Consider the following 27661-nt stretch of genomic DNA (forward strand, 5'->3'; position numbering starts at 1 on the left):
CAAGCAACTCTATGCCATGTGCCGTTAGTAAGTCCCAAGTGAACAGCAGGGCCCTGATGAGCAACACCTGTGTGTCCTTCCGGATTCCGAGCAGAGGGCACACCGTCAGCGCTGTTTTACCATTTCCCCTAATTTCATGAGCTCAACGAAAGAATGGCATCGTATCTGTTTCTAAAACAGTATGCTGCCTATTTAAAAACAGATCCCAGAAATCACCTTAAGAGCCAGTCAGTTTAATATAAAATGTTTTTAATTGATTTTGAAAACATTTAAAAAACAATTTTTGAGCACTTTCAATAAAAAAAGAGAACTGAAATGCTACCGCAATATTCAACTACTGTAGTTTTAGCAGGTACAACAGACAACAAAACATTGGGGAAATCTGACTTTTTGCACTAAATGAAAACATAAAACAGGGCTTGTTTTTGTCATTTATGGTGTAGTTAAGCACGTTATAGTACAAGACTATTATATGAACCTCAGATGCACTGCACAAAACACTTTCCTTCTTTTCAGTTCAAAAGTCAGTGCTTATTGCAATTATATGCAAAATTATTTACTTCATGAAGTCTTATCATGATAAACAGTATGCAAAATGTTTTAAACATCAAAACAATGAAAATAATCTCAGAAAAAGAACATAGTCAACAGTAACTAAGCAGAATTAGTAAACGTAAAAAATAACTTGTGAATAACTATGCTTGCCTGGTTAACACTGAACCAGTTTCAATACAGCCAAGAAAAAAAAAGTGGTTACAGGAATACCTAGTACTGTACAAGATAAGTCAGTAACACTCATGCACATTTTGTGATCATGTATTAACACGGTGAAGCAAACTAAACTTAATTCTTCCTGCTGTAATATTCTCATGTAAGAGAATAAGAAATAGAAATATCTCATTGAGATCAATGCACATTGCTACATAAGACAATTTTATCTGTCACTTTGATGACATTTTGTCTTTTCATAATGAAACACATTTAAAAAGTTTAATCTGTGGACTGTATTGGTTGCATTTATCCTAAGAGATGTGCCTACCACAGGTTCAACAAATTTAGTGCAATATATGAACCCCAGAAAGTTTGCTGGACGAATTCAACCAAATTTAAAGTGTTTGCTGCAATACTGTACAAGGGGTTAAAAATCCTCCGCTTTTTATATTGTTATCAAAAAAGATTTCCATTATTTTCATATTAGTAGGAAGTTAATAATGTAAACATGGGATTAGAATGGCCTCAAAATCTCCTTTTCAGAGTATCTCATATAGAAAGGCTCTCATCATTTGTTAGAAGAAATCACACAGTTTCCTTTGGGAATTGCGAACTTTGGTGTGCAGTAGTGCTGTGTCTCAATGTACAGTGAAGAAATAACTAGCCTAGGAAAAAATATCTAACAGATCATTGAATCAAGATAACAGCAAACACACACAAATGCCAATAACTAGGACATATCAATATATAAACCTCTGAGCCAAACCTAGCACCATTTATTTATCAAAATATATTAATACCCTACACCTTGCAAATTTAGTGAACAATGAAACCTTATTAAATCACACCCTTCATCACAACTGTTAAATATTCATTGATTGTAGTCTTCTGACTGGCTTACTAATTGAGATAAAGGAAAACTTAGCTGGGTTCAAGGTAGCACAGCACTGGTTTAATGCCAGCTTTAAAACTTCATGGTAATTTTTAAACCTATGTGAAAGTAATCTTGAAAACACTTAAATGGAGCTGTCAACTAGTGAGCAGACTTGTGTCAACATGAAATTCATAAATAATCATTCATAAAACAAAATGGGAGCCACTGAGAGAAACATTTTAAAACAAATCCTGAGTGCTTATTTTGCAATTGTGGTTATCACAATAAATAAATTAAGCATGTAATAAAATGCTCCTCTTCTTCAAGTAATATTGATATCCCCCTGTTTTATCAGAGATATAAAGATTTGTGGCTTCAGACCCTGGGTGGTGAAATGTTTTTTGTTTACTTTTTTATATTATCTCCCTCCTGCTTGTTTTTCAAAGAGGTCTCATGATCAAATTGTATTACTATATTCAGGAGGAGCGATGGAGTCGGTTACTAAGTTGAGGACTTAAGAATATTGTAATTAAAGACACTTCAAAATTAATCTTAAATAGAATCCTACCATATTATATGCATGCAGCAGCCATTGTGATGAAACAAACAAACAAAAAAGATTTTACTATCCTTCTAAAATCCCCTATCTCAATTACCAAATAACAAAACAAAATATTTTCCTATCATGCTTGTTTTTACTCTATTAAATTAAAATGTTTGGAGTTATTTACTTGTGTGTGTGTGTCTGTTGGCTCCACATTAAAATCAACATTTTAAAATAAGATTAATGCAAGGTCACAAATATAAATGGCTACTAGTTTTTCCTTTTAAAACTTATAGTGCAGCTTTTGTTTTCCTTAAGTTAATATTTAATTTCCCATTACTTTTTCTATTAAGCCCTTCACTGCAGGTGCAAATGGTACTGAAGTCCCAGAAAGTCCTACAGAGATTTTCCATTCTACAGTAGCTCTATGCTTCAAGCCTAAATACTTACAAGAACCTGAATATTATCCCTGTTTCAAGAACTTCTTGTCTACAATTCACCTTACCTATGATTTCTTACCTAAAAGATAATGCCAACAACAAAAAGCCTATGCCTAAAATCAATGGTTTCCTCTAAATTCTGTGTAGATCAACCAATGAATTAAAATGAACTTACACAAAATAAAGATCTAGCTTGTTCCTGTAAAAAGCTAGTCAGTCAACTGTTTACTAGCAAACAATGTGATTAAAACGGGGAACATTATACAATTTAAAACCTAATACTTGTTCTTCTACAGCCTACTGTCTTTTCAGAAACTTTTAAAGAACTGAGGCAAGTCTAACCATTTCCTAATGAAGAAGAAACCACTTCTGCAGCAAACTCTTTTAAAATGTCACAATTAATAGTAAGTGTTTCTGCTGCGGGAGGCACTTCCATTAAGACAAATACAATACATATGTCTTTAGATACAGTGTGCTACATATTATAAAACACAATTTAACCCAACATTTCAACAGTAGGATGGTCCTTGCTTTCTATCCATTCAAAACCTGATGAAGTCATAGAACTCATGGATTCACTGCAAATTTGTTGAAATAATGGATCATTCTTTAAGTCTTCCAGTGTAGCTTCATCATCTTGTCCCTGCTGACGACCTGGATCAAACAGTAGATTTGGATCTAACGTGTTCAAATCGTTGATGCTGCCTGAGAGCTCAGAAGACAACCTGATGTCGCTAGAGAAATCGGACGCAGCACTGGTGAGATCAGACGCTACCTGACCTACCAGGCGCTGGCTGGCTTGCAAGCCATCTCCACTCAACAGGTCTTTAACAGTGCTATGGAAATCTAGTTGTTGCTCTCCAATTTCTGGTTGTGCTTGATTATCTCCAGGAGAAAAGCTGATCTGATCGGTGCTATTACTTTTGGTGAGGTAAGATGGTGTTTGGAATTCATATACAGAAGTGCTGGAATCGATCATATTCTGAGGATTGGCACTAGGAAAAACAGTGGAAGTTTCCAAAATCTGAGTGAGATTCATCCGAGCTGTGTAATTGGAAGGCAGGTTGTTCATGCCCAAACCTCTCACTGCATCATCGTTTTCAGAATCCAGTTTACTCAACAAAACATTGGTTATTTTTTTACTGTTTGTTTGCTTCTGAAGAGCGTTTGGGAAGGCCGTCTGCATCATGACTGTCAATGGAACTGACTGACTTCTTTGAGCTATGTTGTTGGCACATGCGTCTGTGTGAACATTGGTGAAGACATGAACTTCTGGGGTTACTGGGCTCCCAAAGGGGGTCACATTAGATCGGGGGATATTAGATACTGGATAGAGGGTGCTTCCACTAAGATTACGTTGGCGATGAACAGCAGGGCTCACACTCCGGCATCTGAAATTGCTGCTGGCAGACGAATTAGTTCCTTTATTATCCAGAGGGGCAGGGACTGCAAAACCCTCCTGTTTGTTGGTGTTATTTACAGTGGCACCTTGATGCTGGACAGGAGAGACAGGAGTCAAGCGACCAAAATGAGTATCATGATGTCTGGACTGGGACTGATAAGACTGTCCAGGCACAGCAAAAGCATGAGGTTTCCTGAAACGGTCTTCCACTAGTTCCTGATAGCTTGGGAGAATGCCATGTCCAGAAACGGATGAATTACCAACCCCGCTATACCCATTATTCATCCATTCAAGCTTGGTCTTGTCAGGGTGTGTGGCCATGGGTCTTTGCATCGGTTTCACAGGACTACTTGAGACTATGCTGGCGTCATGATACGCCATACTGGAGCTTATGGGGGTAAATGCAAATGGATTCCTGCATTCAACAGGGCTGGGAGGGACACTGCTGCTGCAGTTAGAATGCGGAGTACCAATGGGTGTGTGTCGGCTACTTCCTAAAGCACTATCCACAGGTGTGGTCTGGGCTAGCCTGGAACAGGGGCTCTCCCGTGACAGACTCTGAGACCCAGCAATCATTTCAGAGGTTGGGGTCGGGGTCGGGGTCGGGGTGGGGGTGGGTGTGGGTGTGGGTGTGGGTGTGTGGATCGGAGTGCCATTGCTGTGGATCGGATGATAGAAGTGAGTGCTGGAGGTGTGAGATGGCATGGGAGCTCCTGGAGTCACCGGCTGATTCTGAAGGGTCATTCCCAAGCAGTTACCGTAAGAGTGAGAACTGTTCATTGACATTTGCTGCTCCATGAGCACCAGCTCTTCCACAATACTATCCTGTGTGAGTTCATCATCGAAAGGAAAATAGCTCTCATTTGTTTGGGAAATAGAAGGCTCAAACTCTTTCAGTTCGGACTGTAGAGGTAACTGATCTGAAGACTGTGCTTGTATTTGATTCAAAGAAGACTCTTGTATCTGGCTCTGTAGCTGCTGTGTATACGTGTCCTGCGGCATTCCTTCCAATTCCCAAACAGATTTCTCTAAGTCATTGATATCAGAGTGCTCAGGAATTGTCATAACACTGATATCTTGCTGTTGTTCACAGGCGGCGGATACAAACTCAGAATCCTTAGTGATCTGTTGCCATTCATTTGGATTAAAGCTGCCATCTGTTTTTGAATCGCTGTCCAAGAGAAAGATGCTTCCTTCAAGTTTTACTTTTATATCTGGAGATGATGATGGTGTTTGCTGTTCCAAAGCTGAATCACTGGTTATAAGAGCAGAAGAATTCAAGGGTTGGTTTGCTATTATGTGTGAGTTGACATTTATTGATACCTTGCTAGGAATCGGAGCACCTGCTGTTGAACTTTCTGTTTTCCCTGAATGTGGAACCTTTTGGTCCTTCTTAACACTGCCTGGTTTCTGACCTTCCATGATAACGGCAGAAAGCTGTTCCACAATTGGTTTCTTTATGGGAGGCACCTGGGACTCTTGCAATACAGAAGACAGTCGCTTTCTTGGACTTTTAGTGCATAATTTAGGGTCTTTATTTATTGAGTCACCATTAGATGGTGAGCTGGTGCTGGTGAATGTTAAGTTCTGAGTGGCAACTGAGAGAGTGATAGTGCTTTGATTATTGCCTGTCGAAGTGCCTGGCAGAATTTCGTTACAGCGACTTTTACATTTGGTCCTCTGGTCACAGACCTTAGTTGCTTTTGTTTCAGTGACTCCTTCATTTGAAGGCTTTTGCACTACTCCATCGGTATTACTTTTCTGTCCCAAAAGGGCACTGGGTGCTGCTTTAGGAGCTTTAGTACCATCAGAGTTCTCTTGGCACTGCACAGGATGCTCGTCTGATGGGATTTCCGGTTCCATTTTGACTTCCACAGCAGATGTCCCCCCGGCACCACTGGTTTTGGACCCAGGGGACTGAAGCGAAACAACAGAACCATTCTTGATCTGCGGAAAGGTCCTTGATTCTTCTGTTGTCCCTGCAGCACTGTTTACTGAGGCAGAATGTTTCAGAGGGGCACCGCTGCTGCTGCTGGGCGTGAGGGATATTGCTGTCATCTTCACCACGTTTAGAGAACTCATGTGTGAGGTGGGTACAACAGCAGTTTTGATGGGGCTGCTAGTAAAGAGGACAGTAGTTGGAGAGCGAATGGTGAGTGCACTGGTGTTGGCTGGTTTAGGTAAGATCTGAGGGTAGCGGTTCCGGGCAGAACGATCCCCACCAGGACTGGCGGGGACGTTCTGAGGAGTCTTTGGTGCCTGTTTCACAGACTGCATGTGCTGAGTGACCACTTGTACATTGAGGGGAAGAACTTTGCCATCAGAAGAATTCATTGGACTTGGTGATGTTACCAGTTGCCTGGTCCGCTGGACCTATTAAAAAGTGAAAAACAAAAAAAATCAGATTTAACAAGTCTAGAATATTAACTGTGAATCCCATATCTATATAGTATTAAAACATTTTCAAAATGTTATGCTAAAAAGAAAAAAGTTCCTATGTTAGATGAGAGTTCTAGATCAGTTCTATACAGACATAAATATTATAAATTATAATAAATGCAACACTGTGCAATATAGTTACAAAATACAATATGTAAAAACAACATTAATGAACATGTACTAAAACAATTATTTTTAAGGAGATTATAAGAAAAGGAGACACGATCTTGAAGAAACACACAACTATAAAGGCATCTACTGGAGTCTGTGCCAAGAAGATGACTCACTCACAGGGAGACTGTCTTACAAATGGTCTGCCTTGGACGTTAGTAACTAAACCACAGTGGGTGGGTCTCAGACAGAGCTTGTCTCTTCAAGTTTGCCCTACAGTGAATAGTGCAAGAATACGGTTGCCAGGTAGTTCACGTTTTATGACATGATAGCGATGATGATTAAGAACAAGAAAAGCAAGATGAAATCTCTCCTCAATAATATCAACAATAATAACATAAAATACCACCTGTTTTAGCACAACGCATGCTCACTGTAAAAGCCCCTTTCATCATAACCTCAGCTGTGTGAGATAGGAGAGGTTAAGACCACAACCTCTATCTGTTGATAAGGAAACAAGACTTGTCATAGCTGAGGGACTTGCCCGAGGTCCTATGTCCAGCAAGCCACAGAGCTAGGTCTATGTTAGCACATCAGAATTCTGTTCCATCTGAATGTTACAAAGAAAAAAGATGAAACCCAAAAAAGTTTGCAACTGTGTCAACTCTAAAAATGACTCATCTCTTACATTAAGCTTTGACTGGCTATATGCATATTTTACATATCTTGTATCTTTATATTCTTACTTATGTTCATTGTATAGCTCACTCTGTAATCAACAAGGTATATTGTGAATAAAAGGCAGCCAACTAAGGCTGAATCTGTCTGTGGTCACAAAATCAGTTTATAACTGAATCCATGCCACATCTGCCTCCTTCTCATGTACCACTTTTAATGAAACGATCTATTTCCCACCATCCAATAAACACCATTTAATGGCATTACCGGGATAGGACTAGGGACAGCTGCCACGACGATACCGATAGGTTGAGGAGAAAGGATTGCAGGGTTTCCATTAGGAAGGCTAGTCACTCCATTGCTTGTAGTGCCTTCTGATTTTTTTGCTGAGGATTCCCCCGGCAAAGGGGATTGTAGTTTCTGCTCCTGCTGCTTCTTCTGGATCTTCCGTTGCAATTGCTGTTTAGCATCAATAGGCGATGGCAAAGTCTTCACTTGGGGCTGAAAGGAGTTACTTTCAGCTGTAGGTATAAAAGCAGAAGGCTGGGCAATTCCTTTAATTCCTGAAAACAAACAGAAAGGAGAGCTAAAGTAAACACTCTCCTCCGTAAAAGGCAGTTACAGCTCTACTTGAGTACATTACCATCTACTGGACAAAGCAACCAGACCAGAAAATTTTAAATCACAGTTTCTTTATAAAGCTTAAGTATTAGATTTCTAACTTAAAAACATCTGTCGCTATGGTCTTAATGGGACACCTTGAAATATGGTTTGACTCAGGCGACAGTTTTCATTAAACCAACAGTGACAGATGAAGAGTTGGAATAGTAGCTATGTCATAAATGTGCAGAAGCTAAGATAAATAAGAGCATGTTTTACATTTTATCAGATATCAGAAATTTCCCTCCCTCCTTCTCTAATAGAAATCCATGAATCTTCGTAACTTTAATATTCAGACAACAAAGGGCACTCAATAAATACTTACTGAAACCATATGCACCTTAGGAAAAAATTACATGGGAATGTTTTTAATCCTACCAGAAATTCAGGAAAATAGGTACCACTATTTTAACTGTTGTATATTTATTCCAGTACAACCTATGAGAAATTAAGCAGGTTCTTAATAAGACTGAGGTTAAGATATTTTGAAAAAGTGTCACTGAGAAAAAGGAATGATAAACTAAATAAGAGATAAATCTTAACTGAAGAAAAACTGACCACATAACAATGTTTTAAAAAGCTCATTTCACATTTCGGGTATGCCATTAGGGCCACTAGAGAGTGAAGCTGCGGTTGGTATGAAAAGTGGAGAGGAAAGGAGAGGACAGCAACATCCTGCTGGTGCACCTTGCCATTCCTCTCCCAGCCCAATTTCCGCTTTTCATTGTTCCGTTAACAGCAGCTTGGGGAGGGAGAGACAGGAAGGAGAGAAAGAAGGGACTGTAAACTCTCTCCCACTCCTCAGTAACCACTCATTTTTTGACCCCCTCCCCAATCTCCTAAGTAGTATTTTTTTTCTCTTCAAATCCAGCCCAAATTGTTCCACTCCCTCCTGGCCTCCAGCTGCAGCTCTGGCTTCTCAGCACCTGCCCCTTGCGAGTTTCTGCCAAAGGCTCAGAGCTGTCTTGCCCCCACTGCCAGGGTTTCTGGACAGGAATGAGTTCCAAGCAGCTGACTTACAAAAGAACATTTGTAACACAACCTGTTCTCTATAATATGAAGACTACATTTATAAAAAACAAATTCACCTTCAAAGGATGAAGATTAATCACTACAAAAAGGTATTTTAAAAAATGTGGCAATGGCTGAGAACAAAATTTCAAGAGAGATTCTAAAAATGTTTTGAGTGACAATGCAATTTTTGTCAACTTCCCAAACTGACTACTTTCACAAAGGGAAAACATGTTTACATTTGTGATCCATTGTACCTTTGTTTAGAAAACACACCTTTCTTCACATTTTATGTTTTAAAAATCCTTTTAATGTTTCCCCCAGACTTGATGAACAATGTGGGAAACAAGAAAGAGAGAGATGTTTCTCTTCTCCATTACACTTTCCTCACCTTGTTAAAGTGCCCTCCGGGTGTGCATGGAGGCAGGAGAAAGACAACACGGAAGGGCCCCTATCTTTTATTTTTATTTATTTTTTTTAAAGATATTTTTCTCTACTTTCTTTTTTAAAAAATATTTTTTTATTTATTTGTTTATTTATCTTTAGAGGGGAAGGGAAAGAGAGAGGGAGATAAATATCAATGTATGGTTGCCTCTCATGGGTCCCCTGCTGGGAACTGGCCTGCGACCCAGGCATGTGCCCTGACTGGGAATCGAACCGCGTTCGTGTGGTTCGCAGGCCTGCGCTCAATCCACTGAGCTACACCAGTCAGGGCTGAAGGGCCCCTATCTTTTAAAAACCCATTTTGCCAGAAGATAAGGAAATAGTATGGTGTAACTGAGTTAACTTGGACTTTTGAGACAGACAAATCATTTCAAATTCTGGCCTCACTATTTATCTGCCCATGGACACATTACTTCACCTCCCCCAGTCCCTTTCCTGGTCTGTACGATGGGACTAAACATCACCCACCTTACAGGACTGCTGGGGGAATAAATGAGGTGACATATGCAAGCTGCCTAGCTAGATAAGGCTGTCCAAGCAGTCTCCCACTCATGAACAAGTATATGCAAACATTTACCGTTTACATTTAGACAGGAAAAATTATGGCAAGGCTCTACTAAGAGATTATTTTGCTGAAGTGGGTCCTCAACTGACCATAAAATAAAAAGGACAAAATAATTACATGTCACACCCTTCCCTCACAAAACTTAAAAGCTTCTGATAAGTATAAACTAAAAGAAAAAAAGATTATTAAAATCATTAAGATAAAAAGTGATTTCAGAGACTATATTCTGGCTGAGATAAATTTTTTGTAAATTTAAAAATATTTACATTAATCAGAAGAATCATCTCTGGAAAACAAGTTTTATGTTAACACATTTTCCCCCATAGAGATTATAATTTCTTAGACTAATAACACAATTTTTCTTTTTTAGGTTTATATCATATGACCAAGATGTGACATATACAAAATTTTATCATATGCTTCAGACAACCATTAATTTAGAAAGAAGTAATTTATCCCAACAATACTGTCAATTCTAAAATTCTTATTTGAAGAAAAGGACTCATTGCATGTTAAAATCACTTCCTATTTTACAGTAATGTTGCATACAGTTCATTTTGGGGGATGTTTGTAAGTTTTATCTGAGCCAAACTGATCACACACGCAGTGGAGAAAGATACTCCTCGGAGTAACAGTTCTGCAGCTTCTTTTCTGCATTTGAGGTTAAGGTGGGAACTACATGGAAGCAGCAGAAAGCAAGCTGGGCACCGAATTGCAGGACTGTTAACAAGATTACGTGCTCTCTTGAGAGTTAATACCCACTTCCAGGAGTATTCTGGTTTTCAAAGGTGTGTTAACATAGATAACCTAGGTCTGGCTGAAAATCTTTCACTAGAAAAATTACAGGCCTGGGGCATGACTACCCACCATGATCTGACCAGTTACGAGTTTTCTCTTTTTTTGTGAAACTAAAGCATCTCACATTGTCCTAAGATCATTTTATTTATTGGCATTAGTTTCTGGGACAGGAGTCTTTTCAAGTAATTTTAAAATTTAAGCTTATCTAATACTAATACTTATCAATTTAGGTACACATATCAACTTAACAGTACAAATATACGTATTGTTTCAATTTTAAAACAGCAATGGAAGAGTTACTATCAAGAGGGAAATCTCAGTTTCACGTCTCAGCAGAGCAATATACATAACAATAGCTTTAATCTTTAAAATGAAAGGACTGTTATAATTACCATTTTTGTTGGCTCCACAAACCCATATGAATTTATTGTTATAAGTGAAGAGTGAACTCATGCGAATACTAAAAAGACAAAACAGTTCTTTGGCTAAACTGTTTCTTTTCCTACCAGCTCTGAAAATAGTAACCCTGCCAGTTCTGCTTGTTAACAGTGACGCTGTACCTGGCGGTGCCGCTGCCATTACAGTCAGAGCAGCCATGGACTTGGTGCCTATGTAATGACTCTTCACAAGGAAGCGGGCCAGTTCCAGGACCGTGTCAAACGGCTGGCCTAGCACTTTCTGGGCCCACTCACACACGAGGCGGCAAGCAGAAGAAATAACTTCCTCGTCAATATTTTGAAGCTGCCCAGAAGGTTCAGCTCCTTCCAACTAAACAAAAGAAAAAGAAAAGTTAAATTGTAAAAGAAGGTTTAGAGAAGTTAAGCGGAAGCACATTCAAGACATGTAATCTTAATTAAACGATATAATCCAAATCTGTCAGGTCAACCATGAAGAGATGTGTTGGCAGGCGTCGTAAGAGCCTTGCAAGTAAAAGGCCCGTCCGTGCCTGTGCCCACCAGCAGCACCGTGAATACAACTCTTAAATGGTTGCTAAACCTACGTGAAGACTAAGAGACAGTTTAAATCTTTCTGGAAGTCTTTTCTGATGTCAATAAAACTATACCACTACTCATTATTTTCTCTTCTGCAGACATGTATAATAAACATTTTACTCTACAACTTAATCTTTCCTTCTGACAATATATGTACTGTCATATATATTATGGATATATTTACTAATTGGTACGTTTAGGTCTATCTTGTCCCCCCTAGTTTCAGAAGTCATGCTAATTTAAGTCGTATATGCTAACATTTTTCAGCCACTGTTCAATTTTTTTCTCGTTTATTTTGTAAAAGGCAGAGTTCCGGGTCCCTGGTTTTATCCAAATGAGAATATGCAGCATCCACACCAATGTTGATTTAAGGTACAATCCAACTTATTAAAAAGAAAAGGCAGAATTCTTACCCCATCTCCAGTTTTGTGAAAGTCAAGATTGGGCAGTGTTGGCATATGAACAAAAGCTTTTTTCCTTAGTCCACTGTAGCAATATGTAATGAACAGTTAAGGTCTTAAGTATTCTAAATTAAATGGACTGCTTACATAATTAGCACCTGAGAAGTAACCATATATGAAGTGAAAATAAAGTCAGAATGAAATAACACCTACGTTTTGAGGTCTTCAGGAAAAAAAAGAAATCTTATTACAAACTCAGGATTGGTACTCCTTTGAAATGGGAATAGTCTTTTTGAATAGAATGTTACTGTCTTAAGAAAAACAAAATAATTCTCATCTGTTATAAATTTAATGAAGAGATGTTTCTAATAAGCTGTGCCAGCCACCAGTAACCAACAGGTCAGAAGGAAAGAAGTATCCAGATGGAAACCTGGAACAGAGAAGGGAAACTCTAGCCCAGGGCACTGGGACAAAAACAACTCTTGAGTGTCACAAGGGCTTTAACCTTTTCATTTCTCTTTTTCCACTGAAACACACAGGATTATCACCTGCAACATGCCAAAGACACATCAAGACATTGTTGTTTGTACTCAGAAAACAAGGACAGGTCATGTAACACGTGGTGAAAGAACACCTGGAACCATTCTAGAAAAGGAGCCTTCCACCATCCCCTTCCCCTCCTCTCCTCCCCCGCAGTGAATTTTTATGCCGTGAAAAAGGCCAAGAGCTAAGCAGAGAGAGATGAAGTACTTCTAATCTGATACAGAGACCCCCATCTTCTTCCAAGAGTAGGAAGAACTTTAATAAACTCTTAAGTTTCATTTCCTTATTTCTGTTTGCTCCTAAATATTTCTCTATCACAACAGGAACCTGGTTTTAATTTTAATACAGATTTTAAACAGTTGGCTGAAAAATACTTTAAAGCAGGAGCCCCCAACCTCCCAGCCTTGGACTGGTACCAGTCTAGGCCTGTTAGGAACTGGGATGCACAGCAGGAGGTGACATTGAGTATAATGTGCCTGAATCTAAAATCATCCTGAAACCATACCCCCACCCCCATCTGTGGAAAAACCGTCTTCTGCAATATGGGTCTCCAATGCCAAAAAGGTTGGAGACGGCTGCTTTGAAGAAAACACTAATATTCTAGTACAAGTTCCACAAGAAAAAAATTTTAAAGATTTTATTTATTTATCTTTAGAGGGGAAGGGAAGGAGAGAGGGAGAGAATATCAATGTATGGTTGCCTCTCGTGGGTCCCCTGCTGGGAACTGGCCTGCAACCCAGGCATGTGCCCTGACTGGGAATAGAACCATGATCCTCTTGGTTTGCAGGCCCAAGCTCAATCCACTGAGCTATACCAGCCAGGGCTCCACAAGAAAAATTTTTTGAATGTTATATATTTTGCAAAAGAAGATCCCTATGTTTCTAAATAAGAGGAAGGAAAGAAAGCAAGTTAACACCTTCCTCCATTTTAATTGATAATTTACAACTGCTATACTGTGGCATGCTGTGGTCATTCTCATTGTTAAAGAAAAGGAGATCAGGCCACTAAGAACACATTACAGTAACAAATCCAATGAAATCTATCACAGTCTTAATAACCACTATTTGTTATTTCTCTTGCAGTTTGATACACAGCTGGAAAATTACATTGGTAATTATTCTACTAAGTACTTTTGCATTGTTTATATTTACTGATTTAAATTTACTTCTAAACATTTACTTCTAAACTGGCAGAACTGCAACAACAGGTGTAATATGTGAAAATTCAGACATTACTAAAAACCATCCTGGTAAAGGATATTTAGATTTGCCTCTTGTGCCCAGACGACGTGCCTTCATGTTTGGAAAGACATTTTTCATAATCTTTCCAAAGTCAGCAGCACTTAGTGGATGGTAACCAAGATTGTCACAATAGCTCCTGCAAAAGAAGGAGAGACCGATTTAGAGAGCAACAGAACTCAGAATTTTACAGCACAGTGCTATTTCAATACAATTTGATCCTTTCGACAAAGTGAAAAATCACATCACCTTCCAGTCATCCACCCCAACTTTCACGGATATGCGGTCTTCATTCCCTCCAGGGACTAACTCGGGGTTAGATTATTTTATCCTCAGGGTACACTGCACTGCTGCCTCCAGTAGCATTCAAGAAACTTTCAGTAAGAGACAGGTAGATGGTATGAAGTTTTTCAACAACAATCCAACCCTGCATTCTGAATTGGTATATCCAGCTTGTAAGGCTGTAAGTTTCCACATATATACGTATAGGTATATATATTGCATACATATACACACACACACCAGATATTAGAGATAAAACTACTACATAGTTTAATACAGAAACATGATATATTAGAACAAAAAGGGATCTTACAAATCAACTATACTAACACTCTCATTTCACCCATAAGGGAAGCCAGAGAGACGTTCCAAAGGTGCAGTGTTCTCTCCTCATCCCTACCCTCCTTATTATTGCCAGGAAAAAAGCACTTTGTAAGGCAGTATCTTCAAGTGAGACCGGGGAAACAAACTCAGTCTTAATTACTCCTGAAATCAGCTGCTGTTATTCTCTAAAGGTGCCAGTCACAGGTAAAAGGACAATCCCTCCTCTACCAGCTCAGCAGCAGGCCAAGGCCATAACTTGCTGTGGCTGCCAAGACCTTCTTCACAACCGCCGGCCTTTCAGAGAACCACTATCTGAGAAATACCAAAGAGGAAGTCAGAGGAATTCCCAAATACTTCAATCAAGTCCCCCCACCTCCCATTTTAGCATCACCCAGAGCAGCTTCTTGATGAAGACATGCAGGTGGGGGAGAGCCAAAGAAAGAGATTTAGGATGAAGAAACAAAGGAAAAGAACTAGAAGGCCTGCTGGGCAGGACATAACTGCAGTTGGGACTTGAGTTCTTGTAGACGGCTCTATAAATATCCTGGCAACATTACTGAAGTGACCTGACCACAAGAAGTTGAATTGGGAGATACTCAGGACGATGTAGGGACCTTTGGGAGTCTTAATAGAGAGAAGAGGGATAGTGGTCTGGAGCCAGTGGTATTTTTCTTGATCATAGCCTCCCTATGCCCACACTCCCCTGATGACGGTGGACAGGAGAAGCAGCTAACACACATTAAGAGTTCTTTCTACAGAAGTATCTGGACGTCATATTTAAATTGAGACTAAATACAATACTCTGGCTCAGGGATCAAGGTTTAAGGTATAACCTGAAGAGGTGACTATTTCTGGGTACTGACAATTTAATGAATTGTATTGTCATAACCATTTTGGCAGCAAGTTAAATCAGTCACCTTCATGGCTTTCACCAGCACAGAAAGGAAATGTGAATGAGGCTCCTTTCCCCCTAAGGAACTGCATGCATGCTGTTTCCCCACCCGGATCATTACTTTTCTTGCCCTTCGAGGCACAGCTTAAATGTTATGATTTTGAAAGGATCTCTTCCATCTAACGCAATGCCTTCCTGCCACACCTAGCCACATTCCCTGTTAGTGCACTTATACTAAGCCACAGCCAATTTACTTGTTTCCTCAATTAGGGCAGTGACCATATACAGGAGTGAGCAAAAGTAGGTTTACAGCTTTTCACATTACAGCTGTATGTGAAACAGTTTATTCTTATATTATTAACTATTGTATTATTTATTTATATTACAACTTACTTTTGCCCTCTCCATGTATCTGGTTCACCATTTTATTCTCAGAACTAGGAGCAAGATTTAAGAATCACAGTAACCCTACGTGTGACATTAAGTATGTAGTATTTAAAATGACAAGAAACTTTAAACAAACACACAAAAAGACCCCAAAAACACCCCAAACCAACAACAACCCAGCAATCCCCCCAAACCAATGCCTACTGGCTCCTATGATCATACAGGCAGATGGGCCTAATGAGGGATAGAATATATCCATTCTTATCCTCTCTCTGTGATTAGATTCTGATTTTTCTATTATACTAGCATACCAAAACTTTTTAATTTGGTAGATGTGATAGGTAAAAGGTTGGCAAAGTTAACTACCAAGATGACTGATTTGTTTGTCAAAATGGAACTAATCCTGAGTGAGATTTCAGACACTGGCCACCTGATTTCATCTGGATTTTGATTCTTAATTATTCTGTTACAAGAGAGGAATTCACCTTTAAAATGATTTTTAAAATAATAACCTTATCTTTAGTGGATATAAAAAATATCTTGTAGACATATAAACAGCTCAAATTATTCTTCCTGAATAGAAAGAAAGCAAAGTTTAAGAATAAAACATCTTATGATTCAAAATTCCATACTGTGCATCTTACATGTCAAAGAGAAAATAAATTACAGAGCCTCAATTTAAAGGCAACAACAACAATGCTGGAAACATGTCCTCAACTGCTCTAATTTTTTGGAATCTTAGAACTGAAAATGAGTTCAGCATTTGTATGGTTCAACTTCCTGCCAGAGGAGGAAATGGCCACACCCCAAACGATGGGCCACCACAACGTGAACTCTGTCCTGATGGGGAGGGCGTTATTGAGGTAGTCTACCCAATTTTCAGCGGTTCTCATTTTCAAAGAAAAAGAATTTCATTGTTAGAGCCCCTTCTCCACTGGGAAGATCTAGCTAGTCAATGATTCTGTTTCTAATCTAATTCAGTAGGTATTTATAAGCCACCTAGTCATCATTTTTAAACCTGGTGCTGTATGACAAACCACAGGCCATTCCAGGCCACATGGAAATCTTTGTTAGTTTATGTCTCATTTTCCTGCTTCGTAACTAGCTGCACGTTGCTCAAGCAAGATACAAGTTAGGTGTCAACACCTAACTCAGTGTCAGATTATATTTACGTAAACACAAAACCAGAGAAGAAACATGGAATGTTCTGTTTATAAAATAATAAACCCTTTAATGCCATTCTTAAAATCAGTTCCTTTATTGTCCTACTTTTCCTTATTAAAAAGTTAAAAATTTTGCCCTGGCTGGTGTAGCTCAGTGAATTGAGCGCGGGCCTGTGAAGCAAAGGGTCACTGGTTCGATTCCCAGTCAGGGCACATGCCTGGGTTGCAGGCCAGGTCCCCAGTGGGGGACACATGAGAGGCAACCACACACTGATGTTTCTCTTCCACTCTTTCTCCTTCCTGTCCCCTCTCTCTAAAAATAAATAAATAAAATATTCTTAAAAAAAAGTTAAAAAATTTTCTTTTATTATACAAAGAAACATCACTGTGAGAGAAAAACACTGATTGGTTGCCTCCCATATGTGCCTCAATTGGGGATCAAACCCACGACCTAGGTATGTGCCCTGATCAGGAATTGAACCCTCAAACTTTTGGTATACGGAACAATGCTCCAACCAACTGAGCCACACTGACCAGGGTTCTTTTATTCTTTTTTGAAACTGCTTTTAAGACTCGAAATTAAGCCTTGCATTCAACATGAACATTAACAGGTCACTCAAAATCTTTGGTAGCAAGTCACTCTTTAATGTTTAATCATACCATTTACAAATCAGTCATAGAAGTTAAAGGTATACCAGTATACATTGTTTAAAGGTCAGAAATATAGACAAAAATTGTAAAAGATTAGTGGCAAAATACAGGGCAGGGCAAAAGTAGGTTTACAATTGTTTGTATGAAAATATAATAATTAATAAATAATAGAAGATCTACTCTTGGTTTTGCACACTCACAACTGTAAATCTACTTTTGTCTCACCCTTGAATCAGAGGATACCTATCCATACCTGAACACTTTTTGTCTGCATTTATGCCTTTCATTATTTAATCCCCCTAGCAACCTTAGAGCAGAACTTTTTTCTCCCTTCAGAGTTAGTTCTATCTTCCTTTGAGACACTAAGTTTCAAACCTTTATACAGGAGCTCTTACTTTCTTATAGATATAAAAATGTCCTCAGAATTATTTATGTGAAAACATACACACATATTTCACTACTTATAGTAACTATGGCTATTACGGATAGTACCTGAATTCAACAAACGCCAGTTGATGAGGATGGTGATAAGCAGTCCCTCAAATGCACTTAAGCTGTCCCACTCTAAAGGCACATTAGTACCTATAAAAAGTGGGTGATGCAAAAAGGTGATCTACACTACCCCAAAGAAAGTCAAGGAAGACATCATTACACATGTATAAAATGTTATAAAGTTTAACTAATTTACACACTTTTAATTTGTGCTGGAAAATTCTACTTGGCATATTCTTGGCCATGGAATCCTACAATTCATGGCATACTATACTTCTGTCTTAATGTATGATGTCAAGATCCACACTTTTATTTCGTTCTTTTTTTAGTGGATGAGTATATTCCAGTGTATATACACATTCCTCCACTGATGGACATTTAGGTTGTTCCCATTATCTTGACTGTTGTAAATAGTGCTGCAATGAACATGGAGGGGCATGTATATTTTTGAGTTAGTGTTTTGGTTTTTGGATAAACACTCAGAAGTGGAACTGCTGAATCCATGTAGTTCTATTTTTAATTTTTTTAAAATTTTATTTATTTATCTTTAGAGGGGAAGGAGAGAGGGAGAGAAACATCAATGTATGGTTGCCTTTCGTGTGTTCCCTGCTGGGAGTTGGCCTGCAGGGAACTGGCCTGCAAGCCAGGCATGTGCCCTGACTGGGAATCGACCCGTGATCCTCTGGTTCGCAGGCCTGTGCTCAATCCACTGACCTACGCCAGCCAGGGCATTATTTTTTTATTTTTTGAGGAATACTACATACTGCTTTCCACAGTGGCTGTGCCTATTTACATTCCCAGCAATGGTGCACAAGAGTTCCCTTTTCTCCACATTCACTCCAATACTAGTTATTTGCTGTCTGGCCATTTTAACAGGTCTGAGGTGATTATCTCACTGGGATATCTATTTGCATTGCCCTGATGATTAATGATGTCGAGCATCTTTCACGTGCCTGGACATCTATCTGTATGTCTTCTTGAGAAAATGTCTATTCAGAGCTTCCTGTTTCTTCATTAAAAATTTTTTTTGTTTGCTACTGGGTTGCATGAGTTCTTTGTGTTTTGGATATTAACCCCTATCAGGTGTATGGTTTGCAAATATTTTATCCCTGTTGATTTTGCTGATGGTTTCTTTTGTTTCCTTTACTTTGATGCAAAGCTTTTCAGCTTGATGTAGCCCCACTTATTCATTTTTGCTTTTGCTTTTGGTGTCACAACTACATCACTGCCAAGATCTATGGTAAGGAGCTTACTGCCTATGTTTTCTAAGAGTTTTATGGTTTCAGCTCTTATGTTCATATCTTTCATCCATTTGAGTTGCTTTTTTTAAAAAAAATTATTTATTTATCTTTAGAGGGGAAGGGAAGGAGAGAGGGAGAAAAATATCAATATACGGTTGCCTCTCGTGTGTCCCCATCTGGGAACTGGCCTGCAACCCAGGCAAGTGCCCTGACTGGGAATCGAACTGCGATCCTTTGCTTTGTAGGCCCATGCTCAATTCACTGAGCTACACCAGCTGGGGCTTGAGTTGCTTTTTGTGTATAGTATAAGATACTGTTCAAGTTTTATTCTTTTGCATGTGGTGATCCAGTTTCCCCAACATCATCATTGAAGAGATTATCTTTACCCCATTGTATATTCTTCTTTCTTGAGACAGGTATTTACCACTATGAACTTTCCCTATTGGAACTGCTTTTGCTGCATCCAATAAAGTCTGGTATGTTATATTTCCATTTTTGTTTGTCTCCAGGAAATTTTTTATTTCATCTTGATCTAATGGTTATTCAGTAGCATGTTTTTCAATCTCCACACACTTGTGAATTTTCCAGTCTTTCTTTTATAAATTGATACCTAGTTTCATACCATTGTGGTAGGAAAATATGCTCAACAGAATTTCAGTTCTATTAAATTTATTAAGACTTGTGTTGTGGCCTAACATATAATCTATCCAGGAAAATGTTCCATATGCACTTGCAAAGAATGTATATTCTTGCTTTTGGATAGAAGGTTCTATATGTGTCTGTTGAGTCCATATGATCTAGCATTGTTTCAGGCTGGTGTTTCCTCATTGATTTGCAGTATGAATGATCAATCCACTGATGTAAGCAGGGTATGACAGTGCCCTACTATTATTGTATTGCTATCTATTTCTTCCTTGAGGTCTATTATAATTTACTTTATTATTTAAATGTTCCTATAGTGAGTACATAAATATAAGTGTTATAGCCTCCAGCTGGACAGACCTCTTTGTCATTATATAAAACCCTCTCTGTCTCATTATGTGTTCAGTGTCTAAAGCAGATTTGGTCTGATATAAGCATGCCTACCCCAACCTCCTTTTGGTTCCTGTTGCACAGAATATCTTTTTCCATTCCTTCACTTTCAGACTCTGTGTCCTTACATCTTAAGTGAGACTCTTGTAGATAGCATATAAATGAGTCTTCTTCTTCTTTTCTTCTTTTTAAAAAATCTTTCAGTCTCACTACATTGACAGATTGCTAAATTTAGTCCATTTCCACTTAAAATAATTATTTCTAGGCATGTACTCATTGCCATTTTAACTGTTTCCTAGTTTTTGTAGTTCTCTCTTTATTCTTCTCTTGCTCTCTTCCTTTGTGATTTGATGATATTCTTTAGTGGTATTCTTATATTGCGTTCTCTTTATCTTTTGTGTATTTACTATATTTTTATGCTTTGTGATTACCAAAAAGCTTACATATAACTATGTATATGTAATAGTCTGTATTTATTTATATATTTATAAATATATAATCTACTTATATATATATATATACACGATCTATTTTAAGTTAATAAGAAATCTGATTACATTCTAAAGCTCAACATTTTTACTGTCCCTCCCCATGTTTTATTGTTCTCTATAAAACAATGGGAAAAACAAATGCTGGCCACTCTAAAAATTAACCCAAGGCTTGCAGAAAACTGGGGAGCATTTTCCCAAGAAAAATAGTGGGCTCCAGAAAGAACAGCTCTAGGGATCCCCCATTCTCTAGCAGTAGTACTGAAAAGTAATAGCCCACATTCCCAGTTCAGCTTGGTGGCCACCAGAATGAACATAACACAGCTGGAATAGTCTCAAATCCTCATTCCAAAGAACTGTCATTATTTGTCGTGTGGTGGATTCCATAAAATTCCACCTACAGGCTGTTATCTGACCTTGCTTGGAGCTTGCTCGTTGCAAAATGCTTTCTCACTGAAGGATGGGGTGGGGAAGTTGTTAAAAAGAATTATAGGCAAGTGTCTTAACTTCTTGGCTGCCTGAGACAGTGAATAACAGCTGGGGCAAACAATAGGCTAACCAAAAACTTAAAAGAAAAGCTGGGAAATAAGAAGTTCTTTGAAGCTTTAAAAAATTTCAACATATTCCTGGAATTAACTAAGTGTTTATAGTTCACTCCTCCCCCTGCCCCAGACCTTTGATAAAGACTGGGAGATTTAAATGAGCTTAAAATGTTTAAGGAAATCTCTACCCAATCAATAGTTCACCACTAAGTTACCAAGCAGAGACTTCAATGGCCAAAGAAATGAAAGAACTCATCACTAGTAAACCAGTCCTACAGGAAGTACTAGAGGTAGTCATTCAGGCTTAAATAGCAGGACATCAAACAGTAGCTCAAATCTACACAAATAAAAAATAGCAGTAGAGGTAGCTTTGTAGGTGAATATAAAATATAGTTTAAATGTCTTTTTTCTCGTAACTCCTTATTCATATCTGATCTAAAACACAACTGCATAAAGCACCAAATATAAATCTGTGTTAATGAGTACACGATGCATGAAAATGAATGGGGATGATATAGATAACACACACACACACACACACACACACACACTTCTGAGTTAAGTTGGTATAATCCAAACTAGTTTTTCACAAATTAATGTGTTAACTGTAATTTTAAAAATATAGATAGTAAAAGAAAAAAGGGAATGAAAATGTTTCAATAAAAAATAACCTGCTTAACACAAAAAAGGTCAGAAACTGGGGAACTTAGAAATAAAAAAGACATACACATTTTATAGAAAACAAATAGCACAATGTAAATGTAAAGGAATTAAATTCCCTAATTAGGCAGAACAGATTTAGAGTAAAATATGATCAGACTATATGTCACCTACGTATTATGTATTATAGAAAAAGACTTTAGGGCAAAAACTGCAAAAGACCAAAAAAGGCATTATTTCATGATAAAAGGGCCAGTTCATCAAAAAAAAATACAATAATTAACCTACTATGCACCTAATAACAGCTCCAAAATACAAAAAACAAAAATGAGCACATTTGGAAGAAGAAATAAATAATTCAACAGTAATAATTGGAAAGCTGCAATATTTGGTTGGCCAAAAGTCCATATGTTGTTTTCTATAAAATAAAAGACACATTTTTCATTTTTACTGATATCTTTATTGATTTGGTTATTTTGAGTATGTCAGCTACCTCCTGCATGGTATAACTTTGATTGTTCTCAATTAATTTCTGGATTTCATTGCTATCAACTTCAACTGTTCTACCGAACCATGGGGAAATTATCCAGCAAGAAATTCCCAGCATGAAACTTTGCAAACCACTTCTGACATGTTCGATCAGTCACAGCACCTTCTCCATATACTGCATAAATCTTTTTATGTATTTCAGTTGCATTTTACCTTTCCTGAAATAATAAAGCATAATATGCCAAAATGTTGTATATAGTCTTCCATTTTCAATATTAAAAGGGCTATACAAAAATTCACCAATTTTGATTAAGTTTTTTAAAAATGTGAGCTGATATGACAGCTGTCACAATACAATCTAACAAAATTGTTTCTAATGAAGTTAAAGACAACTAAGTGCTACTAGAGCCACCTTGTGGAAAAAACAAAACAAACTTTTGGGCCAACCCAATACTCTACTTTCAGTAAGAGACAGAATTAAGAAGAGAAACAAGGAAACAGAATACATAAAACAACAGTACGAATCAACTATACCTAAAATATAATCTACAGAACAACCCACCTGACCAAGCAACCACAGAATATACGTTCTTCTCAAGTGCACATGAATTATTCTCCAGGATAGATGGTATATTAGGCTATAGACACGATTGTACACTAAAAGTAAATCTATACAAAATATTTTCTCCAACTGTCATGGGTTGGAACTTGAAATCAATAACTGAAACTGGGAATTCACTTGTGTAACCTATAAATAGGTCAAAGAAAAAATTACAAGAAAAATTAGAAAATACTCTGAGATAAATAAAAATGAAAACACGACATGCCAAAACTTACAGGATGCAACGAAAGTAGTGCTTAGAGGAAAGTCTATGACTGCTTATGCCTACATTAAACAAATAGAAAGGTCTCAAGTGAGTAATGTAATCTTCCATTTTAAAGATCCAGAAAAATAAGAGGAAACTAAATCCAGTGCAGACAAGAGTAATAATAAGGATTCAAGTGGAAATAAATGAAATAGGGAATAGAAAAAAAATTAACCAACCTAAAATGTGTTTCTTTGAAAAGATCAGTGAGGCTGAGAGACCTTTAGTTAAACTGACCAAGATGTAAAAAAAAAAAAAGATTTAAATAACTGAAATCAGGAATGGAAACAGGGCATTACAACCATTTCTATTGTTATAGAAATAAAAGGGGCTATAGAGAGTACTATGAAAAACTGTATGCCAATGGAATATCCACATGAAATAGACAAATTCCTAGAAAGGCATAAACTACCAAAATGGACTCAAAATAAAGTGAGACAATTTGACCTATAAAAAAGACTGAATTAGTAATTTAAAAAATACCCACAAAGTCCTGGCCTAGATGACTTCACAGGTGAATTCTACCAAACTATTAAAGATCAATATTAATCCTTTTTAAACTCTTTCATAAAAATAGAAAATACTTCCAAACTCATTTTCTAAGGCCAGCATTACCCTGACTCCAAATTAGACAGAGATATCATAAGAAAAATACAGAGCATATCCTTATAAATATATGTGTAAAAATCTTAACATTTTTTTTGTTATATGGCTTAGGCTTCTGGTCAAGATGGAGGTGCAGGTAGACACGCTTTGCATTTTCACACAACCACAGGAAGAATACCAACTAGATCTCAAAACAAGTAACACCCAGAATCATCAGAAAACCATGTTGTGTGGAAGCATGACAACCAAGGATTTAAAGAAGCCACATTCATCCAGACGGGTAGGAGGGGCAGAGTCTCGGAGATGAGCAGAGAGGCATGGAGACGTGGTATGGAGCAGAGAGGATTAAATGGATGGTCTCACATTCAAGTATGGTGGATAAAAACTGGAAGGGATACCCTGGGAGCAAGCAAGCCCATCCCCAGGCCAGAAGACCAAAAGGCCCAGGGATCCAGTGCCAAGAAGATAAACCCCCATAACTTCTGGCTATAAAAACCAGTGGGAGTGTGGGCTGTGGAAGAAACTGTTGGATTTTCAGGAGACTGTTTAAAGGGCCCACACAGACTTAGAAGGTATGCAAACTGCAAACCCACCTGTTCTGGGATTCAGCACCAGGGCAACAGCCAGAAGGACAACAGTCACATATGGGAAGTGGGGGAAGTGATTGGAAATGGGATGAGTGCCAGGCAAACCTCCAGAAGCTAAGCAGCTATACAGTCCCCTCTCTGAGCATCCCCTCCTACATACACAAAGCCACAATGTGGTGAAGAAGGTTGCCCCACCCCGGTGATTACCTAAGGCTCTGCCTCACACAATTCACAGGTATTTTTTCTACAACAGGCCATGCTACTAAGATAGGGTGTCAAAGCAGCTCTACCTAATAAACAGAAACAAATACAGAGAGGCTGCCAAATAGAGGAGACAAAAAAATATGGCCCAAATGAAAGAATACAACAAAACCCCAGAAAAAGAACTAAACAAAACAAAGATAAACAACCTATCAGATGCAGAGTTCAGGTCATCAGGTGCTCAAAGAAGTCATGAGTATAGCAACGACATAAAGGATAAATGAGATAAAGAAAAATCAACAGGGAAACCAACAGTGAAGGGAAGGAAGCCAGGACTGAAATCAATGATCCAGCACATAAGGAAGAAATAAACATTCAACCAGAACAGCAAGAAGAAACAAGGATTTAAAAAAACAAGGATAGTATAAGGACCCTCTGGGACATCTCCAAACATAGGGATGCCAGGGGAGAAGAGGAAGAACAAAAAAACTGAAAACTTATTTGAAAAAAATAATGAAGGAAAATTATATTAATTTGGTAAAGAAAATACAGTAGAAGTTTGGAAATACTCTTAAGAGTTTCAACTAAATTGGGGCCAAAGAGGACCACACCAAGACATCATAATTAAAATACCAAAGTTTAAAGATAAGGAGAGAATCTTAAAAGCAGCAAGAGAAAAACAGAAAGCCACCAACAAAGAAGTTCCCATAAGACTACCAGCTGATTTCTCAAAAGAAACTTTGCACGTAAAAAGTATTCAAAGTGATGAAAGGCATGAACCTACAATCAAGATTACTCTAATCCAGAAAAGCTATTATTTAGAATGGAAAGGCAAATGAAGTGCTTCCCAGACAAGGTACAGTTAAAGGAGTTCATCATCACTAAGCCCTTATTATATGAAATGCTGAAGAAACATTTTTAAGAAATAGAAGATCAAAACTATGAACATCAAAATGGCAACAAATTCACAATTATCCGTAATAATCTAAAAAAAACTAAGCAACTACCAGAACAGGAACAGAATCATAGATATGGAGATGATCTGGAGGACTATCAGCTAGGAGGGGGAAGGGGGAGAAAGGAGGAAAGGTGCAGGGATTAAGAAGCATAATTGTTAAGTACAAAATAGATGGGGATGTTAAGGACAGTATAAGAAATGGAGAAGTCAAAGAACTTATATGCACAACCCACAGATATGAACGAAGAGTCGAGGACTGCTGGAGGGAAGGGGGGATTCTAGGCAGGTGGGTACATAACAGGGGAAAAACTGGGACAACTGAAAAAGCATAATCAGTAACATGCATTTAAAATTTTTTTTATTGATTGATTTTTAGAGAGAGAAAGGGAGGGAGGGAGAAGGGGGGAGAGAGAGAAAACATTGACTTGTATTGACTTGTTATTTCACTTATTTATGCATTCATTGGTTGCTTCTTGTGTGCACTCTGACTGGGATCAAATTCACAACCTTTGCACATCAGGACAATGTTCCAACCAACTGAACTACCTGGCCAGGGCTGTAAAAATCTTTAACACCACACTAGCAAACTGAGTCTATCACTACATATAAAGGATTATACATTACGACCACCCAGGATTTATCCCAGGAATACAAGATGGATTCAACATACAAAAATCAATCAGTAATATAACGCAATATTAATTGCATAAGAAAAAAATCTGATTGTGGTAATCTCAATAGATGCAGAAAAAACATGTGAGAAACTTCGACAATCAACAATCTGGAAATAGAATGTTAAAGATCATCTATGGAAAACCCACAGTTAACAACATACTTAATACGTTGGCACACTGAAAGGTTCTTCCTCCAAATCAAGGATGGAGGCAGGCAAAAGACAAGGATGCCTGCCTCATCATTTTTGTTTAACATTGTACTGGAAGATTCCAGCCAGGGCAATTAGGCAACAAAATAAAAGCCAAACTAGAAAAGAAGAGGTAATGTTATCTTTATTTTCAGATGACATATATTATATATAGAGATAACCTTAAGGAATGTATTGAAACACTGTCCTTAGAGTTACTAAACCAGTTCAGGAGGGCTGTAGGCTATAAGATCATATATAGTCACATGCCAATTAAGGATGGGAATATGTTGTGAGAAATGTGTTATTAAGTGAACTTGTCATTCTTTGAACATTGTAGGTGTAGTACTTACACAAACCTAGATGGAATAACCTACTACTGTAAATTGTATGTGCTATAATTTTATATGACCAGCAGCGCAGTAGGCTTATTTACACCAGCATCACCACAAACATGTGAGTAATGCATTGAGATACTACATTATGATTGGCAGGAAATCACTAAGCAACGGGAATTTTTTTCAGTTCCATTATAATCTTATGAGATCACCACTGTATACATGGTCTGTCATTGACCAAAACATTGTTATGTGGTACATGACTGTATAAAAAATCGGTCTTATTTCTACACACATGTACAATAAAAATGGAAATTAAAAAGCAATTCCATTTATAGTATTTTAAAAGAATGCTAGGAATAAGCTTAATAAAATAAGTTACAAGAATTTTTACATGAAAACTACAAAACATCCTTGAAGAAAACTAAAGATTTGAATAAACAAATACATTCCATGTTCATGGATTGGAAGAATATTGTTAAGTTGGCAATACTCCTAAATTTATCTATTGATTAAATTCAACCTTTATGAAAATTCCTGTCTTCATTACAGAAATTAACAAGCTAATTCTAGAATCCATACAGAAATTTAAGGAAACCAGAGTCAAAAAGAAATGAATCTGGAAGGCTCATACTTCCCTATTTCAAAACATACGACAAAACTAAAATAACCAACACAGTGTAATGACACAAAGATACACAGAACAATGGGACAGAATTAGAGTCCAGAAGTGAGCCCATACACTAACG

General features: G+C 37.8%; 1 protein-coding gene across 3 annotated transcripts in view; it reads right to left on the minus strand.

The window, feature by feature from the left end:
* Positions 1–239: 239 nt before the first annotated feature.
* The window catches only part of RFX7 (regulatory factor X7), a 114302-nt gene continuing 86880 nt past the window's right edge, over positions 240–27661 (minus strand). For all 3 annotated transcript variants that reach the window (XM_037053952.1, XM_037053951.1, XM_037053950.1), the window contains exons 6-10: positions 13874–13990; positions 12083–12167; positions 11238–11445; positions 7467–7762; positions 240–6344 (exon numbers count right to left, since the gene is read on the minus strand). In XM_037053952.1, the coding sequence (XP_036909847.1) occupies positions 3066–6344; positions 7467–7762; positions 11238–11445; positions 12083–12167; positions 13874–13990 (3985 nt within the window). In that variant the 3' untranslated portion in view covers positions 240–3065. The remainder of the gene's footprint in view (positions 6345–7466; positions 7763–11237; positions 11446–12082; positions 12168–13873; positions 13991–27661) is intronic.

This window comes from Sturnira hondurensis, unplaced genomic scaffold (assembly GCF_014824575.4).
Source record: "Sturnira hondurensis isolate 20B ecotype Veracruz unplaced genomic scaffold, ASM1482457v3 Scaffold0008196, whole genome shotgun sequence".
Taxonomy (NCBI): domain Eukaryota; kingdom Metazoa; phylum Chordata; class Mammalia; order Chiroptera; family Phyllostomidae; genus Sturnira; species Sturnira hondurensis.